Genomic DNA, 19,800 nt, shown 5'->3' with positions numbered 1-19,800 from the left:
CTAATGTCACTCCTAAGGACTACCCTGTTCCTGCAGTTACCTCATTTGTTCGTCATATCCATCAGCTCCAGAACCTGATACGTGCCAATCTCTTGGCCACAAAACGATATATGAAGAAGATAGCTGATGCTCTGCGTAATGCTGTTCCATCTTTTCAGCCCGGGGACAAGGTCTGGTTTTCCTCTAAATTTCTGCCTTTTCGCTTATCCCAGAACAAGTTCAAACCTCGTTACTATGGGCCTTTACGAGTTTTGCATGTGATTAATCCAGTCTCTGTTCGACTTCGCCTGCCCTTGACTTGGAAAGTGCATCCTGTCTTTCACGTATCCCAACTCAAGCTTTTTGTTCCAGATCCCTACCAGAGAACTGTCCGTGGTCCTCCTCCTCTTTTGGTTGATGGTCAGCCTGAGTATGAAGTACAGGAGATATGCGATTTGCGCATTTTTCGGAAACACCTCCAGTTTTTGATTCACTGGAAGGGCTATCCCATTAGTGACTGTTCATGGGAGGATGCCTCCTCTGTCCATGCTCCCCGCTTGGTCCGTACCTTTTTTCAGCATTTTCCGGACAAGCCTGGGGCTTTGGGGAGGGGACCTACTGTGACGGCGCGAGGACCTGCAGCACCCCACTTGCGGACCGCGGTCAGATCCGCGGTCCGAGTCCTGGACAGCCGTTTCTGCCGCGGGCTGCATTTTGAGCCGCGGTTCGGGCCGCTGCCTATTTTTCAGTCCACAGCATGACCAGTCAATCTTTCTTTGGATGCTGCTTTGTGCTACACCCGCTTTTTGCCCTTATAATCTTTCTTACCTATTCTTTCTGCCTTTTTTCTTTTTTCTTTTTTCTTGTTTTCTCTTTCTTTATGGTTTTCCTCTTAGCCATCTTTTCTTCGTCCCAGGAGTCTGTGTTTCCTTCTCTGCATGCTTTGCTTCCTCTTTTACACCATGGCTATTTTTCCATTCACTCAAATGTGTCTTTTCCCAATTCAAGATGGTGTCTTTGGAACTTCCTGCGTGTCACTTCCTGTTTTCCAGTATATAAGCACATTGGTCTTCTGTTCCTTGCGTTGCAAACACTTCCGTTCTGGTGGTGCTCCTCGCTCCTGTATCCGGTTATTTTTGGACTTCTCCTGTTTTTTCTGGGCTGCATAATTGCTGTTTCCGGTTTAGATTACGCTTCTCTTTTTTCTTACGTCCTTTCCAGGAGTTCCTTGCTTCTGAGGTTTTTCCCAGGACTGGGTTTTTTCCTCTGGGACTCCTTCTGGAGGTCACTGTCTGCCTAGTGTTACTCTATCAGCAGCACCGTGGCTACTGGAAAGGGTCACCCTTACCTTGGTCAGTCCAGAACCAGCAAGAGACCAGGTGGTGCCTCGAGATTGACAAACAATCACGGTAAGAAGCATGCAGATCGTCACAGAGCCCAGCTGACCAGCGTCCAGTGGCCATTTGAGGATTCTGACCAGGTGCATTCTGAGAATTGTAGTCCCAACTCCCAAGGAGCAACTCGGAACTTCTGTAACCTTGGATCAAGTTGTGGACACTTCAAAGACACAAAAAGGACCTCTAGAAGAAGATCCAGAAGTTTGGAGGCGTTTGGAGCAACTCCATAAGTTGAAGAGGTGCATTGTGGGAGTAGTAGTCCCAGACCCCAAGAGGCACCTCATAGCCTCTGAACCCTTGGCTGGTGCTGTGGACCACTTTCCTGAATCAAACACTTCTGAAAGTAAGTGTGACAGTGTTACCTCATGGGTGGCCTGAACTCTGGACTTTGTTCCTTTCCAGTGTGACCTTTTTTAACCCTTTGAGCGCTAGTTGTTTCTATGCGCTAGAAAGCAATAATTCTTTAAAAATTAATATCTCCGGTTCCCCTTATCCGATTTTAGTAGTTTTTGTGTCATTTTAAAGCTACAAATAATTCCTATTTTTATAAATTGAAATGGGGTTTTTAAACTGTTACCTGTGTTTTATTTAATTACTGTTTTGTGATATTTGAATGCTTTACACTGTCTCCTAAGTTAAGCCTTGTCACTCGTTGCCAAGTTACCAAGGGTTGAGCTGGGTTTAATTTACTGAGACCTAACTGGACCTAAGTGGAGGTTAGTGGCCTATTGCTAACTGTAGGTACTTACCTGCCCTTACCAATAACCCATTTTCCAACAGCTCTCCATTTTGTACTTGCACAGGTGTAAAGCCTGTTTCGTGTCTTAATGGAATTGATCGCCTGTTGCAAGTTACCATCTAAAATATAAGTTAGATCTCTATATATATAGTTCCCCAAATAGCAAAATGTACGGGTCACCACTGGGATTTGAGCTGCTCCCAGCGTCTGCCGATCTTAAGTATGCTGAAATGCAAAAATTAATGATTTTGCCGCAATTATTTGTAGATCCGAAAGTCTGCCAGACGCAGTCAGCTCCTCTGCTATCGCGGACATATCTTGTCGTACATCCCGAACGTATATTATCATGTCATCTGCATACAAAGAGGTAGCCGGTATGTCGCCCCTAGGTGGGATGCCCTAGTCTGGTGCTCTACATCTCAGTAATTGTGCTAGCAGTTCAATTGCCAATACAAATAATAGTGGTGGTAAGGGACAGCCCTGACGTGTGCCTCAGGAGATATTATAAGATTCTGATATACACTTTCCTGTTTTTGCCCTTGCCGTAGATAGTGAGTACAAGAGTCTAACCCACTTAGTATATGAGGTTGGTATCCCGTAATGTGTAAGTGTGGACAACAGAAATTCCCAGCTCAGTGTATCAAAGGCATGGCGTATATCCTAGGATAGGCAGCCTGCATATGGATATTTGGCACGGTAACTGTACATAACATGGAACAGCCGACATATATTGAGTGATGTATTACGGTTGGGCACTAAGCCATTTTTGTCTGTGTGTAATAACTGTGGCAGGTGTAAAAGAAGTAGTTTTGCAAGGATTTTGCTTAAAATTTTATATTCGGTGTTCATGAGAGACAACGGTCTATATGAGGTTAACTCAAGAGGTGGCTTATTTGGTTTCAGTAAAGATGTGACCACAGCTTGCCACTTTGTGGGAGGTAATTGTCCCTCTTGTAATGAGTGAGTATATCATTTTAGCAGCTGCGGGCTAATTTTTCCAAATAGGTAGCATAAAATTCAACAGGCAGTCCATCGGATCCTGGCGTTTTGTTGCATGCCATGTTGCTAACCGCACCCTTGATTTACGGTTGGCACCCAGCTCCCAACTACAAGTATGTGCTCAGCAATGAATCAGGAGGAGCTATAGGGGCTGTATAAAGATCAGCATGGAAGTCCCAAAACACTTTATTTATACCCAGTTGCATACTAACCACTCCTTGCGTTTCAAAGTGCATTTCGAGTATTGGGGTTGGGTGAGTAGTAGGACATATTAAGCATGTTAGAAGTGCCCCAGAATTGACAGCTTCAGTGTGTGTCCGCTGTATATGTGTCTTATAATCTATTAGTCTTAAGTGCTCAAGGTACTCTGCATGTGCTATCCTTAACTCCTGTAGTATCTCAGGGTCAACTTCATCCCTGGCCTCTGCCTGTTCAGTAGTAGCCATTGAAGTTTCAGCTTCCTTCAGGGCTCTCATTATTTCATTACGAGCACCCACTAAGTTGCCAATAGAAGCCCCTCGAATCACCACTTTAAAAGCTTCCCACTCCAATGTCAACGAGGTTGCCGTTCCTGTGTTTTCTCAAAAGAATAATCTGTGACAGTGTTTTCCGGAATGGCGCATCTTCCAAATAAGTGGGTTGTAGCCTCCATGTTAGTATTGGTGTTGGAGTTCTGCCCCATTGCAGCGTCAGTTCGTGTGGGTTGTGATCAGATAATGTCTTAGCGAGATAGGTGGAGTGGGTTATTGTGGGCAGTAGCTGTGGGGAACACAGGAATCTATCTATGCATGTGTGTAACTTGTGTGGATATGAATAAAATGACTATTCATGTAATCCCATATTTTTTGCGCACTAAGCATCAACTAGGGACCAACCCGATACCTATTGTTGGAGGGGCGCTGCTTGTCTTGTCATTACTGCTCCAGGTAGTGGTGGATGGGAGCAGTCTAAATGTATGTCTAGTACTCTATTAAGTCTCCTCCTAAAAGCCATGGGCAAAGCTCCCATTCACTAAGGACTACTGTTAGACATGCCCAAAGTTTCTTGGTCTGTATTCGGAGCATATATACAACCCAGGACCAGTGGGTCACTAACCAATTTGCCCCTGACCCACAAATATCTGCCCTGTGTATTGATATGTATGTCTTGAGCCTCGAAGGGAACCCCGCCCTGATCCAAATAGCTGCCCCCCTAGCATATCCTGAATATGACATACTAAAAAGCTGTCCCCTCCATCTCCTCTGCAAGCGAATCGCCTCAGATGCAAGTAGATGTGTCTCTTGTAGGTATACTATCTGCACCTTTCACCTATGTAATTGCGTTTATATTCTATTCCTCTTATTTAGAGTACCCAGGCCCCTGACATTCCATTTTAGGATTGTATAGGAAGCCATTGCCACCCATGTTGTGTCGTGTATGATAACGTACCGGTAATATACAATTTGCGTAGTTGTATATGCTGATATACCTTGACAGGGAATTCTGCTACTTGCTGTAAACTTTGAAAAACGAAATTCTCAGTCCAGCACTATACAGTCATTCAACCAAACATTATAGAGAACAAAAACCATATGTACATCAAACAACTTGTACCTACGCTTATATGGGGGACATAAGCCTTTGTATAGATTACCATTGGTTTGCTGCGGAGAACAACCCAGATCCGGCCCCAGTCCATCATAAATTTATGCCATGCTGAAGTGAGCTCCAAAGTCTGCTCAAATACTATGTATGGTCAGAAGTCCACCATCTATACATCACCCCTAACACAAAATAAGCCTGGAGCCAATTCTCCACGTATTGTGTTGGTGCTTGTCCTTCTGTTCCCTCCAGGAGCCCTAAGATGCGAACATTATTCCTACGGGCTTGCCCCTCTGCATCTTCGGCCCTATCCCGCAGCAGCTCCATCTGTTGTGTTAGCTTTTTAACCTCCGTGTCCCAAGCTATGGTGGCAGGGTCTAAAATGGTAAGTTTAGCCTTATTATTTTAGACTCTATCCACTAATTTACGATGTTCATCTTTGATGAAGGATACTTCCATGGTTAGAGCGCCTATCTTCTGTTCGATAGCCAGTCGTGACTCTCAAGTGTCATGGAGAATGAGGTCTAATTTGTCCTGGGGCAGCTCCTAGCCTATAGGAGGAATACAGGATAAAGAAATTGGAGTCATGGAATCATCTGAAGGCAGCGAACAGGAGGGTGCCTGAGAATGTCTGGTACCCAATTTCACTTTAGATTTCCCCATCTCGCTACTCCAACATCTGCATATAGCATATGTCAGTTATTGGTAGTAGGTGTCAATAACCACAGTGGGCATCGGCCTTTATCCGATAAACTTGAGGGGCAAGGGCTGGGTGCACAGACTCCCACTCTCAGTGACCACAAGCCACTTTGCTAGTTGTCGTGACTCTGAAGGAAGCAGATGCTATTGCCAATATTATCCTCCTTTGCCGAATATGCTCAGATGCATCTGCAGGCAAAGTGCACCGTACCAGCTCTTAGTTCGTATTACTCACACAACACGCCACTTCATCTCTGCCATAATGGAACACAATCCGGATTATGAGCACCTCTTTGCCCCTACTCATGACTATGTAGTAATCTGTATAGGTTTTTAGTGTCAAAAAATGGGGGGGACCCCCGTGGCCTGTGTTATTTGCTACGTTTGCACGTGCGTGATGTGCAACACCGCTCGCACAGTCACTGACTCCCTTCACTCCCCAGTTCCCTCGATCATCCCTGGGGGGCCCAGCAAGGCCTTACAACAAAAGGTTCTGATCCGTGTGTCAGCTTCACAAATCTTGGAAAGGGGTCATCTTGTGTCTTTCCATAGGCGAGGAGCAGGTGCATGGCCCACAAGACAGCCTTCCTACTCCTGTTCACTTCTGATCACCTTGCGGGTATAGTGATAATAATTGATCCGGCGGCCCAGTGGCTGTAACGGCCTCGACATTGGCGGAGGGCACCCCAACCACACCAGGCTAGCACAGCCCAGCCCGGCGGGGCGAAGAGCGGGCCTCGGGCCTCTGACGAGTTTGGCGGCCTATCCGCTCCCGCTCCCACTCACCTCACCTCCCACCCAACACCAGGTGCAAGGCTCTGCCCTACTCCAGAATGGAGCCGGGCCACAGCAATGCAGCTCCTCTGTTTGCATCAATCTGGGGGTGCCTTCAGGCTCTCAGCACCCTTCCAGCCCAAGCCGCACGAAGGTGAGGAGCGGGCCTGTGGGCCGCCGAGTCACTGTCGGCCCACCCGCTCCAACTCACCTCTGTGTAATCTCGGGGCTCTGGGTTCCAACCTCTACCCCTGAGCCATCTGATCTCAGCCGGGTCCGCTCCGGCATGCACCGTCCTCAGGGCAGCTCACTCCACCTCGATGATGAAGAGCCGCATGGGCCGCACAGCACTCCTGGACCAGACCACTCTGTGTTCCTCCTCTACTATTGGCCCCCAGCGGTGCTTTTAATGGTGTTCTGGTTCTGGCACATCCTGTGCTCAGATGTACGAAGCCAGGACTGTATTTTCCCCCGAAGGATTAGATTAGATTAACCAGGGCCGGTCCGGGAGCCCCTCTGCTACACATCTGCCATCTTGGGCGGTTAGCCATGCCCCCCTCTAGTGATTAAACTTGATACCCATATAATCACACTCTGTAACACTTTCAAGGCAAATATTATTTGAAATTTAAGATGTTTCATCATGCCTTGTGACTTACAGTTTTATCAGCTTTGCTTTACCTGTTCTTGTTACAGTTACTTTTAAAGCTTTTTAACAAATTCTGCATTTCCGTTGAGGTACAAGAGACATATAGGATGTCATATGTGAACATACATTTTATGACCTCACACCCACCTAATGATTGATCGTGATTTGGTAAGCTGCTAAGCCAACCCACAAGACTATTTATGAATAAAAAATTAATGTGTGGGCTGTTAGAAATGGGGTCTTTGGTTGGCAGTCAGGTTACCCCCTGTCCAAGCAAGGACCCTCACTCTAGTCAGGATAAGTCACACACAATCCAAATTATCCTGTGCCCACCCTCTGGTAGCTTGGCACTGAGCAGTCAGGCTTAACTAAAAAGGCAATGTGTAAAGTATTTGTGCAATAAATCATGCAATAACACAGTATAACACCACAAAAATACACCACACATTGTTTAGCAAAATATATAATATTTATCTGGTTAAATGCAGGTCAAAACGATCAAGAATTAATAAGTAAAAGTTAAAATTTCACTTCATAGAATGATAAAAAGAGTCTTTAGTCTTTAAAAAGCAACAAGTGTCTCTTGCAAGCACAAAGTACCTGGTTTGCGTTCAAATTCCTTGCAAGGGAACGGAGGAGGAGATGCATGGAAAATGGGGAGGTGTGCATCGATTTCTTTGGCGCACACAGACGATGCGGCGATAATTTTCCTTGCAGGGAAGGCTTTACGTCGCTTCCCGCCATGCGGACTTGAATCCTCTTCGGGTTGCGGGGTTTTCAGATGCTCCGGGGACGATGCAGAGAAATCCTGGGCGTGCAGGACGAAGTCACAGGAGCTGTGTCGATCCGGTGGGCAATGCGTGGACATTTCTGTCACACGCAGGCGCTGCGTCGATTCTTCTTGCAGTAAGTTGGGCTGCGTTGTTCCGGCTCGGCTTTGCGTCAATCCAGTGGGCCGTGCGTCGAAGTTCCGGTCGCAATGCTGGCGCTGCATCGATCTGCTCTTGGGGAGCCGGGCTCCGTCGTTCTGGTTCGGCATGCAGTGATTTTCTCACCGCAATGCAGGCTGTGTGTTGTTTCTGCCAGGCTGTGCGTTGAATTTTCGCAACACAAGGAGTTCTTTGCAGGATGAAGTCTTTTTGGTCCTGAGGCTTCAAGGAACAGGAAGTAAGCTTTATCCAAGCCCTTGGAGAGCACTTCTCACGCAGCAGGGCATCAGCAGGGCAGCAGTCCTTTGCAGAAAAGTAGTCAGGCGAGTCCTTTGGGCAGCCAGGCGGTTCCTCTTCGCAGGTTGCATGATCTGGTTCAAAGTTTCTTCACCAGTGGTATCTTGTCCAGAAGTGTCTGAGTTGGTAGGGTCAGAGGCCCTGTTTAAATACCCAAATGTGCCTTGAAGTGGGGGAAGACTTCAAAGAGTGGCTTAGAAGTGCACCAGGTCCCCTTTCCGTTCCATTCTGTCTGCCAGGGTCCCAGTAGGGTGTTTGGCAGCCAATTGTGTGAGGGCAGGCCACTGTCCTTTCAAATGTAAGTTTCAGGCCCTCCACCCTCCTAGCCCAGGAAGACCCATTCAGTATGTAGGTGTGACTGAGCATCCTGTGTTTGGGGTTGTCTGAGTGAAATGCACAAGGAAGCTGTCAAGTAACCTAGCCAGACATGGATTGTAAGGCACCGAAGGATTTAAGTGCAGAGAAATGTTCACTCTCTAAAAGTGGCATTTCTAAAATAGTAATATTAAATCCAACTTCACCAGTCAGCAGGATTTTGTATTACCATTTTGGCATACTAAATATGACCTTGTTACTCCTTTCAGATCAGAATCTACCACTCAAACAGTACATAGGGGTAGCCTATGAAAGGAGCAGGCCTCACAGCAGTGTAAAAACGAATTTAGGAGTTTTACACTACCAGGACATATAAATTGCACAGGTACATGTCCTGCCTTTTATCTACATAGCACCCTGTCCTAAGGGTTACCTAGGGTCTACCTTAGGGGTGACATATGTAGAAAAAGGGGAGTTTAAGGCTTGGCAAGTGATTTTAAATTCCAAGTTGAAGTGGCAGTGATACTGCACACACAGGCCTTTGCAGTTACAGGGCTGAGGCATGGTGAAGGGGTTACTTAGGTGGGTGGCGCAATCAGTGCTGCAGGCCCACTAGTAGCATTTAATCTACAGGCCCTGGGTGCATGTAGTGCACTTTACTGAGGACTTACAAGTAGATTCTGTGTTACAGTTTAGAAGAATTGTTGTATAAAGCACAGCAGAATTATCCACAAAGCGAGAATAATATTCACACAGCCCTAAAAAGGAACGCAGTTAAACTTTATCTTTAGGAGGGACTCTGTTTTTATAGGTGACTTATATGTTGGAAAAGGGAAGTTTAAGGCTTGGCAAGTAGTTTTAAATGCCAAGTTGAAGTGGCAGTGAAACTGCACACACAGGCCTTGCAGTGAAAGGCCTTAGACATGGTTAAGGGGCTACATATGCGGGTGACGCAGTCAGTGCTGCAGACCCACGAGTAGCATTTGATTTACAGGCCCTGGGCACATTTAGTACACTTTACTAGGGATTTAGAGGTAAATTATATATGCCAGTTGGGTAGGAACCAATGTTACTATGTTTAGGGGAGAGAGCATATGCACTTTAGCACCGGTCAACAGTGTTAAAATGCACAGAGTCCTAAAACCAGAAAAAAGTAGGTCAGAAAATGGTGGGAGACCGGAAAAAGGTTGGGGGATGGCCACCCTCAGGCTGTCAGGTCTAACAATTATCCTGACAGATTAGAAGCCGTCCAGTGGGAAGGGGTCGCCACAATGTGTTAGCTGCTTTAGTGTCACAAATGTACGTTGGGGGTGGTCTACATCTCCCAGTTCCATGACTCCCCATTGTGTCAAGGAATGTTATACCAGGTTGTCTGTCATGGGTGGCAACAGTGGATTTGGTGGAAGAGGTATCACCAGTAAATATAGGGAGGGATCACCCATGAACCTCCTGAGTCTCTTCCAAGCTTAGCAGGTCGTCGCACTGGTTTTAATCTCAATGGGGCTCCTAAGAAGCCTGATTGGGTGCGTGCGCTTAGTGGTGTATCTCCTGCTTGGTCATATTCTGGTTTTAAGTAAGTCAGGCATCTGGGCAATACCAATATCTTGCATAATGATGTTGTCAATATGGATTTGTTGATCACACGGAGTAGGAGAGTGAAAGTATGCAAGCACACAATCACAGTTTTCAGTATCTTACTATAAGTAATGCATTGCCACCTCTAATGATGCTCCAAATGTTTTTTGCTTCACCTTTCGGCCTCACTGCTACTCCTGTGCCTGCTGCCTGTGAGTTGCCTGTGCGGGCTTCATCTTCGACTTCTGGCTCTCCTCACTGCTGAGGGTCGCCTGGGACTCCCTCCATGGGTTGAGTCCCCTCAGACCTTCCTTGTCCACAGCAGCTCTGCAACTCTTTCCTTTGCCAAGGCTTGTTGGTGTTTTTTACACTGCACTGACAGGACTGCAACTCTTCTTTGGACATGGGACATCAACTGCATCACTTCTGGGACTCTTTTTCTGCTCCTGTGCTGCATAGCCGACTTCTGGTCTTCACCGTCGACCTGGTCCTGCATCTCTAGAAGGGTGAGTAGTGGCTCCTCCCCCAACCAGACACTCCAACTGGAACTGGACTTGGTCCCCTTCATTTGCAGGTTCTCTTCTGTCAGGATCCATCTTCTCTTTCTTTCAGTCTTGCTTGGGTCTTGCACAGTCCTTTTACAAAGTTTATCTGTGGGTTTGGGAAAAAAACAGGCACTTACCTCCTCTCTCCTGGTCTCTGGAGGTTACTCTGGGACTTACCTTTTGGGGTTCCAAGCTCATCCAGCTGCCCTCTACAGATTCCACTTACTTGGGGGTGGGGTCTGACTTTCGCATTCCATTTTTTTTAGTATATGGTTTAGCCTCCCCATGGGGTCTCCATCGTTTGTTTACATTTAACTGTTTTCCATTGCTTTCTATGCCCAGTCCTGATTATTAAGGTGTATAAAATAGTATATTTACTCACCTGCTAGTAGAGTATTTTCCTCTACAGTGTTTTAGTATTTGTGTTACTATAATAAAGTACCTTTTATTTTTGTAAAACTGTGTGGTTCTTTCATATGTGTAAGTGTTGTGTGACTACAGTGGTATTGCATAAGTTTTCCATGTCTCCTAAATAAGTCTTGGGTGCTCATTCACAGCGACCTCTGGAGAGCCTGGCTTCATAGACACTGACTACACCTCACTAATAGAGGATACCCGAACCTGGTATAAGGTGATAACTCCATAGGTGCTCACCACACACCAGGCCAGCTTCCTACAACAAGGACATGCTTGAGAGCTGTAAATACACTTCAGCCCTGGCAAAGCGATTGGTTTATGGAAAAAGTGGATGAGAGAGTTTTGGTGAACTTTAGATGGCTAGTGGCCCTTGTCTGCAGCATTGCGGAGGATGGGCTGTGTAGTTACTGTGCATGCAAGCTAAAGACATGCTGAGATCATGAGTTAGCCTGTTAAGAGGAGAACATTGTCTATCCGCACGCAGCCCTTTTTTGATATGCCTCTAAGAGAGATGCCTGAATTATCCAAGTGTGTCTGTCCAAGACAGCCGTTCTAGAGCACCATTACCTTAACAAATAGCCACACTGATAAATTTGCCTGATTGCACAGTGAACACTACCTCTCATGAGACCTTAGCATTTTATTACTATTTTAAGATTTCTTTTAATAGAAATAAATGAGATACAGTTGTGTAATGACAGGACTTTTGAAAATGCGGAGCTTGACAAACTCGTTCAACTGTATGATTAATTTTACCTTTAATGAATTGTCTAGCATTTTATTCTATCTTAAGGTTTTGTTAATGACAACAAAAGTGAAATGTTTAAAAAAAACATTATTAATCATGTGATTTTATTAGTAGTGTAATGGTTTTAATTTACTATGCACTTTAATTCAAATTGATGAAGTTATGATCACTGGAAAGAGGACATAAGACATATTCTGATCTGTGCCCATTGATTAAAACATACTTTAATAATAAGTATAGAGAAGCACTGCAGATGTGATTGTATGGCTGGCAAGCAACGATTTTAGGCATCTTAAGTCAAATCATTGAGGGTTAAGACCGGGTTTCATTGAAGAGCATGCTTTTTTGTGGTGGTGCAGAAAACTTGTATCCTCATCTAAGCTGGAGCAGAATTATGTGTTCCTTGCTCCTCAGTATTTACCAGTCACCCACCCTACCAGTACAAACAACATACTTGGGATCCGGGTAGACAAAGTGTCAGCAAGTGGGTAAGGTGTGGATGCTTTTCTGTGAATTGAGTAGTGATGAGATGGCATGCAGATTATGGCTAGTGAAATGAGTCGGTCCACAGGTATTACTGGTTGAGATCAAGCACTTTCAGGAAGGGTATGTTTAACCTTACTGTATCCTTTTTCTACACTAGAAATGTAAGTCACCAAGGATGAGGAAGTCATAGGGAAAACAGAGTTAGAGGTGTGACAGTAGAGTGGAAGGAAGAAAAATGATTTTGTGGAGAGACTCTATCTTATGAGGAGAAAACCCAGTCAAGCAGAGATTATAGACTTGGTATGAATTGATAGAGAGAACTCTTGGATCAGAGTTACCTCTTTTATGTAGTCCAGTCTTCAGCTTGATGTTGTAGAAATGAGGGATACTATCATGGCCAGGTCAAATTGATGAAGAGTGGATCAGATCTATGATCAAGAAAATTGTGTATGTACAAAGAGTGGGAGGAAGCTGAAGTAGAGAGATGGCGCTTTGAGAGTCCTGCAGGCAGGCAAAAGATTGGAGAGAGCTGGGGATAGGGCAAGGGAAGGACAGATAAGTGGAGACAGAGGGTAGAGGGGTATAAGACGTTTAAGTGGCAGGTGAGAGGGCTTAAGGGGCTGGATTATTCATGGTCATTCTGAGGTGAGGAGGGAAGTACGGAAGATGGCATGGAATAAGTGACAAAGTGAATGGTAGACATTGATATGGAGGGAATGTTAGTGGCACAAGTAGGATTGGAGTATGATCAATTAAAAAAGGAGAGTTACTGAGAAAGAACGTAGATACGGGAAGTGGAGACGTGAATGGAGGATTTACTTCTGGGATATGGATGGAGGTAACATAAAAAGGGAGACTGGTTGGATTGAACGTTGTTAGATTAGCGGAAGAGAAATAGGCGGGGAAGGAGCTCTTAGAAAGGTGAGGCATGAAACAAAGCAAATTAGGGTATAAGGGTACACTATGCTGGTTAGGAGCATGTTGAGGAGAGTGTCCAGGCATGGATTCATGGTGGACATAACTGTAGTGAGAATGGATGGGTGCAAGAGACTATAGGTGGTGCAGCTAGTAGATGTATGGTGTGAAACTTAGTGTGGTTGAGGAGGGTTTCGTGTAATGGGAGGATATAGCAATGTGGGCCTGAAGGCAGGGATGGGTCAAGTAATAGGAGATAAAGTTCAGTCATGGAATGTCAGCACTAGGGAGGATGATGGAGTGCTAGATGGGCGAGGTGGTGTGAGTTAGTAGGCCGACAGACGAAGATAGCTTGGTGCAACAACAGGTATTTTTAGGGTTCGTCTGCACAGCGCATGCAAAATTTCTCTTACTTATCTTAAAAGGGGGTTAGAGCCCACCATTGGCTGGCTCCACCTCACTTTACTTACCCATTGGCTGACTCCCAAGAGGGTCTTGTTTCCTTGCTTCCTATTGGTCAGCGGCTCCTTGCCTCTGTTTCCTCCTGGGCTTCAGTCGAGTCTTTGTCCTGTTGTGGAGTGGTGGCCTGTGTCCTTCCACTGCAGGCTCCTGCTGGTACTATCTTAAAGTTTTGGAGTCTGTAGAAAAGTACCATCTTTCTTGGCATGTTACCTCATATTTCTGCATGTTTGTCAATGTGTTTTTAGTGTCTCACTGGGATCCTGCTAGTCAGGACCACAGGGCTCATAGTTTGCGGCCTATATGTGTTGTCAGTATGCTTGACTGTGTCACTGGAGATCTGCTAACCAGAACTCCAGTGCTTATGCTCTCTCTGTGAACCAAGTGTGTCACTATAGTTTAGTGGCTTCATATACCAATTCCAATTGGCACACTGTTCCCCCCCTTGTAAGTCCCTAGTATAGGGTACCTTGGTACCCAGGGCATTGGGGTTCCAGGAGATACTTATGGGCTGCAGCATTTCGTTTGCCACCCATAAGGAGCTCATACAAACACTCTTTCAGGACTGCCATTGCAGCCTGAGTGAAATAGCTCACATACTATTTCACAGCCATTTTTCACTGCACCAGGTAACTTATAAGTCACCTATATGTCTAACCTTCATTTACTGAAGGCTATGTGCAAAGTTACTGTGTGTGAGGGCACCCTTGCACTAGCAAAGGTGCCCCCACGTTGTCCAGAACCAATGTCCCGGACTTCGTGAGTGCGGGACACCATTATAAGCGTGCACTACATATATGTCAATACATATAGCTTCACAATGGTAACTCTGAAAATGGCCACGTGAGATGTCTAAGATTGTGAAATTGAACCCCCAATCCAAATCTGGTATTGTGGGGCCAATTCCATGCACCCTGGGGGCTCCACCATGGATCCCAAGTACTGCCAAACCAACTCTCTGAGGTTTCCACTGCAGCCCCAGCTGTTGCCACCTCACACACAGGTTTCTGCCCTCCTGGGGATTGAGCAGCTGAATCCCAGGAAGGCAGAACAATGTATTTCCTTTAGGAGAGGGGTGTTACACCCTCTCCCATTGGAAATAGGTATTACAGGCATGGGAGAGGTATCCTCCCAGAGCCTCTGGAAATGCTTTCAACGGCACAAACGGTGCCCTCCTTGCATAATCCAGTCTACACAGGTAAAGGGACCCCCAGTCCCTGCTCTGGTGTGAAACTGGACAAAGGAAAGGGGAGTGACCACTCCCCTGTCCATCACCACCCCAGGGGTGGTGCCCAGAGCACTCCAGAGTTCCCTGGCGTTAGCCATCTTGGATTCCAAGGTGTGGGGACCCTTTGGGAGCTTCTGAGTGGCCAGTGCCAGCAGGTAACGTCAGAGCCCCTCCTGATAGGTGCATACCTGGGTAAGTAGCCGATCCCCCTCTGAGGGCTATTTAGGGTCTCTTCTCTGGATGTTTCCTCAAATTCGGTTTGCAAGACTCCACCAGGACTCATCTGCATCTTCTGATTCAGCTTCTGACCACTGAATAAACCGCAGACTGCTCCAGGACCCGCTGTAACTGCAACAACGTATCCAGGAAGGCTACTGTGATCTGCAACATCAGTTCCAGCCAGCAATTGCAACAGTTTCCAAGGTGTGCACGCTCTGAGGACTGCCTGTCTTCACCCTGCAGCAGAAGAACCAACGGAATCTCCCGTGGAGTGACAGAGTCACTACCCCTGCTTCAGCAGGCACCTCTCTGCAACGACGACCAGTACTCTGGAACTCCTTTCCTGTCAACGAGCGTGATCCCTGGAACACAGGTGGTGGACCGAATTGACCCTGACTGTCTAAAGGTCCAGCTGTCCAAATTTGGTGGAGGTAAGAGCTTGCCTCCCTGTGCCATACAAGTACCCCGTGCATCAAGTCCTCTGCAGTTCCTTGGGCTTCTGTGTACTTCTTCCAAACGTTCTTTGTGCACTGCGTAGCCAAGGTCCTCAGCACTCTATCCTGCAATGCATAGCTCTCTGAGTTGTTCTCCGGCAGCGTGGGATCCTCTTGTGTAGTGCTGCCACAACTGCACTTTGCAACTCCTTTGTCCCTGTATCCTGGGACTCCCATGGGTGCGGCCTGATCTTCTGAGGGCTATCTGAAGTGCTGAGAGCCCCCTATATCTCCTCAGTCCAAGTTGAGACCCCCAAGTCCCTCCTGGGCCGGGCAGCTCCTCTTTGATGCAAAATGCGTACTTGCATTAACCAAGGCTTGTTGGCGGAATCCAGTGACGCAAATAGCCTGCATCCAACAACTCGATGTGGGACATCTCTTGCACCAAGCAGGAACCTGCAGCTATCTTCTTTGGTGTATTTCTGTGCTTTTCTTCCAACCAGAGAATCCACTTTTGCACCTTCTTCCAGGTGGGCAGGGGCTCCTGTTCTTCCTGAACTCTTCATCGACTTCTGTACTTGGTCTCCTCTCTCCACAGGTCTTCAGGTCCAGGAATCCATTGTTGGTTGCTTGCAGTCTTGCTTGGTTCTTTTATTATTCTTCATCACGACTTGTAGTGTGTTCTGAGGAAACTTGCTGTTCTTTACTCCTTTTTCCTGGGCTCCGGGGTGGGGTACTTTACTTACCTTTGGTGTTTTCATATTCCCAGCGCCCCTCTACACACTACACTTGCCTAGTGGGGAATCCGACCTTTGTATTCCACTATTTTACTATATGGTTTGTGTTTCTCCTAGGCCCATTGCGATCTATTGTGTTTTTCCTTGTTTGCACTATTCTATGACTTTTTACTTACCTGAATGTGGTTACTAGTGTATATATTGTTTATAATACTTACCTCCAGAAGGAGTATTGCCTCTCAGATATTTTTGGCCTTGTGTCACTAAAATAAAGTACCTTTATTTTTGGTAACACTGAGTATTGTCTTTCTTGTGTGTAAGTACTGTTGTGACTACAGTGGTATTGCAAGAGCTTTGCATGTCTCCTAGTTCAGCCTTGGGTGCTCTGCTATAGCTACCCCTAGACATCCTAAGCTGCTAGACACTGCCTATGTTTCACTAAGGGATAACTGGACCTGTACAGGGTGTAAGTACCTTAGGTACCCACTACAAATCAGGCCAGCCTCCAACAGCGTCGTTTTTAAAACATGTGTTTTCTAATGTACTTTATGCCATTGGCTTTATGTGAGTGTTTATTTTATTGTAATCTCTGTGTCCTTTAACATTTTGTAATTACGTGCATATTATTTCAGGTCTTGGCTCATTCTAATGCTTTCTCTGCGCGTGTTTATTTTAAACAGACTTTTGTTTGCCTAACTATCGCAATAAGGCGAGAAGCCTACAAAATGGTTGACAATTTTGTAATTACGTGCGTATTAGATCAGTTCTTATATTTATTTTGTGCAAGTGTTTATTTTAAACGGACTTTTGTTTGCGTGGATATCGCATTCCGAGCACAAATTTACATTTTGCCGTTGCTTCGGCATTTTCTAATTTTGTTCGTATTATTTTAGGTCTTTATTTTCCAATGTACTTTGAGCTCGTGTCGTAGTGAACATATTCGATGTTTAATGGACTTGCCAGTGGCTCTGTGCGAATGTTTATTTTATTTATTTACACCGTTCTATGTGCCAGTGGCGCTGTGGGAGTGTTTATTTTTTATTAGCTGTATCTGGTTTTATGATTTCATTCATTTTTAAAAAAAAATGTAAATGCACTGCGCTTGACCGCTTTGAAAATCTACTTTTAATATAATTAACATGGTTCACCGAACAAAATTAAATTAATGAAATAGCCATGTGGGGCTTTTATTTCCTACTCCTCCACCATTCTCGCCACCACCCCTCCGCCCACCAGCATGCGGTGCGACCCCTCTACTATTTTTTAAGAAGCAATGATTACTTCCTACATTGAGTTCAGAGGTAACTGACAAAATCCCAGATATTACTACTACGCATATTTAATACTACGCAAATAATTGACACACATCGAATTTCTGAAAAAATAAGAATTTGTCTTCTACCTAGTGGTGTATCTTATTAGCCTAACGTGTACGAGTGAGTTGGAGATATGCTGAATGCTATTTCATAGAAGTGCTCGGGTTTGGGTTATTACACATTGCAAAAACAAGTATTGCTCATGCAACCCATTTTTCACCTATTAAGAGAAAAGCAAGGCTATTGTTTTATCAACAGAGTAGGAGTAATGGGTTGGGTTGCTTCTTACATCATACCTATTCTGATGTTTGTCTTTTATCAGCTTCGGAAATATTACAAAGTTCAAGGTTCTCTGATTTTACAAGTTGCATGAAATGTTTCTTCGGTAAGCCAATTTCAATTGCCTGTAAAATACAGATACAATAAAAAGTGATGATTTAAGTAATCTAGCTTTTCTTTTCTTTTCTTTTCTTTAGGGGTACGGTAAAGCTGATCATTCTGTTGCTGCTGAGAAACTGAGGAACGCATTCAAAGACTATGATGTTACTTGGTCAGATGACAAAAAATGAACTCCATACGTGTTATATGCAATCTCATTGTTCATATGCCTTAGACGTCTGTGCCAGCAACAGTTAATTTTCTAGATGCAGTTTCAAGAATAAAATATGTCAGTTTACTGGGCCTGTTGACACTTAGTAAGAAATTAACAAAGTTATATTTATTAATTAATCAAAGCTGCTCTGCAGATAAAAAACATGAATTGTACAAAGTTAACGTTTGTGACCAATAATTCATTTTACCTTTTCTTGAGTGCTTCAAAAACATAATAATCATTCTCCTACCAAGGGGCTCGCAAAATTCTTAAGCTTTTTCAGTGTTTTCTGTAGTTAAGTAGAACAGGGGCTGCGCAATAGCCACCTAGAACCAAGGGCGCATACATATATCAAGAATGTGTTCGAGCGAAACAGAAATAATTTCACAGCATCCCACAGTTAATCAGTAATAGAAATCTGTACTCACTGATTAAGTGTTGAAAACATATAATTAACTAAATAATGGAATTTCAAACATATGCTATGTGATCGCACAACATATAACGCCAAGCTTATAAAAAAGTGTGTGTAACATTAAAAGGCTATAGAACAGTGACAATTTCAGAGGTCTGAACGATTCAAAGGTCCCTTGAAGATTGTGTGCCAAAACAGTCCACCTACCTAATGTTCTTATCGCCCAAAGGATCATAGGCATTTCCACTCAGCGTGATTAAAGGGTCATCATTAGGACTAGAAAGGTTTCAAAAGATGCCAGAACAGAGTATTTGAAAAAGCAACTAGCAAATTTAGTGTAAATTTAGTGTCAATTAACTCAAGGCCACCGCATACTGAGTTAGAGTAAAGCATCCTGTTCTTCACAGACAGCACCAACTGAGCAGAAGATTCCGAATGAACTGGTACTTTGCAGCAGTCAAGCTTTCTGTGATTTTTTTTGTTAGGATGCTTTACTTTAAGTCCAGGTTTGTGATGACCTTGATGTAATAGTCACTAAACTTACTTGTTGCTTTTTCAAATACTCAGCTCTGGCATCTTTTGAAAATCTCTGCTCCAGATAATGACCGTTTAATCAGGCTAATCATTGCGCCCTCCATGCCACTCTATGCAAAGTTTTTCCTTATGCAGATCAGTTTCGACCCTGCTCCTCGTGGCAACAGTTCATCCCGAACTGCCAGACTAGGCCCCCCTCCTGAAGGGACCACAAGCAACCACAGATTGTTTCGCCCTACTTGGGGCTTGTCACTGGGGTGTAACTTGAGTCCTATGGCACAGAGATGGACTAGGATGCGGCCCCAAGAAATTACCAGTGGCTGAGATTAAGTCAAGCATTCCAGTATTTTTGTTTTTGTTTTGTTTACTTCAGTGTAATGCTCTATGAGCATCAGGTATGCCCAAGCCTGGTTCCCGTGCTCACTGTGTCACTGGAACCAAGCAGCACCCCACTTACAAGCCCTAATTAGTGTCTTGGGTTGCTTGTGTTCTGTTTCAGGGATGACTTTGCCAGGTGGTTCAGGCTGATCTGCTCCTATTGGAGCAGGATCAAGACTGATTTGTTTTTGGTTTGGTCCGAACTTTGGTGGTATGGTGTGTACAATGACTGTGGAGTGGAATGTGGCCATGAGTAATTACCAGTGGCTGATATTATTTCAAGAATTCCATCCATCATTTTTTTTTTGTATACTTCAATCAATGGGCACATCTGTTATGCAGCATGCTTGGATGCATCCTATTGGCTTCTCCGGCAATGTCAGGCCACACTTATGGACACTCCTATCGATAGCGAGCAGCTGCTCAAAGAGAAAGTGCTCTCCT

The 19,800-nt window shown here is 45.0% G+C and overlaps 1 protein-coding gene across 1 annotated transcript in view; it reads left to right on the top strand.

Annotated features, from left to right (window-relative positions):
• Window positions 1-18,118, top strand: part of LOC138292472 (14 kDa phosphohistidine phosphatase-like) — a 194,061-nt gene extending 175,943 nt beyond the window's left edge. Inside the window, exon 3 of the mRNA XM_069231090.1 lies at window positions 17,914-18,118. Within this exon, the coding sequence (XP_069087191.1) occupies window positions 17,914-18,006 (93 nt within the window). The 3' untranslated portion in view covers window positions 18,007-18,118. The remainder of the gene's footprint in view (window positions 1-17,913) is intronic.
• Window positions 18,119-19,800: the final 1,682 nt, after the last annotated feature.

The sequence above is a fragment of the Pleurodeles waltl genome, chromosome 4_2 (assembly GCF_031143425.1).
Source record: "Pleurodeles waltl isolate 20211129_DDA chromosome 4_2, aPleWal1.hap1.20221129, whole genome shotgun sequence".
Taxonomy (NCBI): Eukaryota; Metazoa; Chordata; class Amphibia; order Caudata; family Salamandridae; genus Pleurodeles; species Pleurodeles waltl.
Note: the sequence above shows the minus strand (reverse complement) of the source record. Positions and strands in the feature narration are given on the sequence as shown.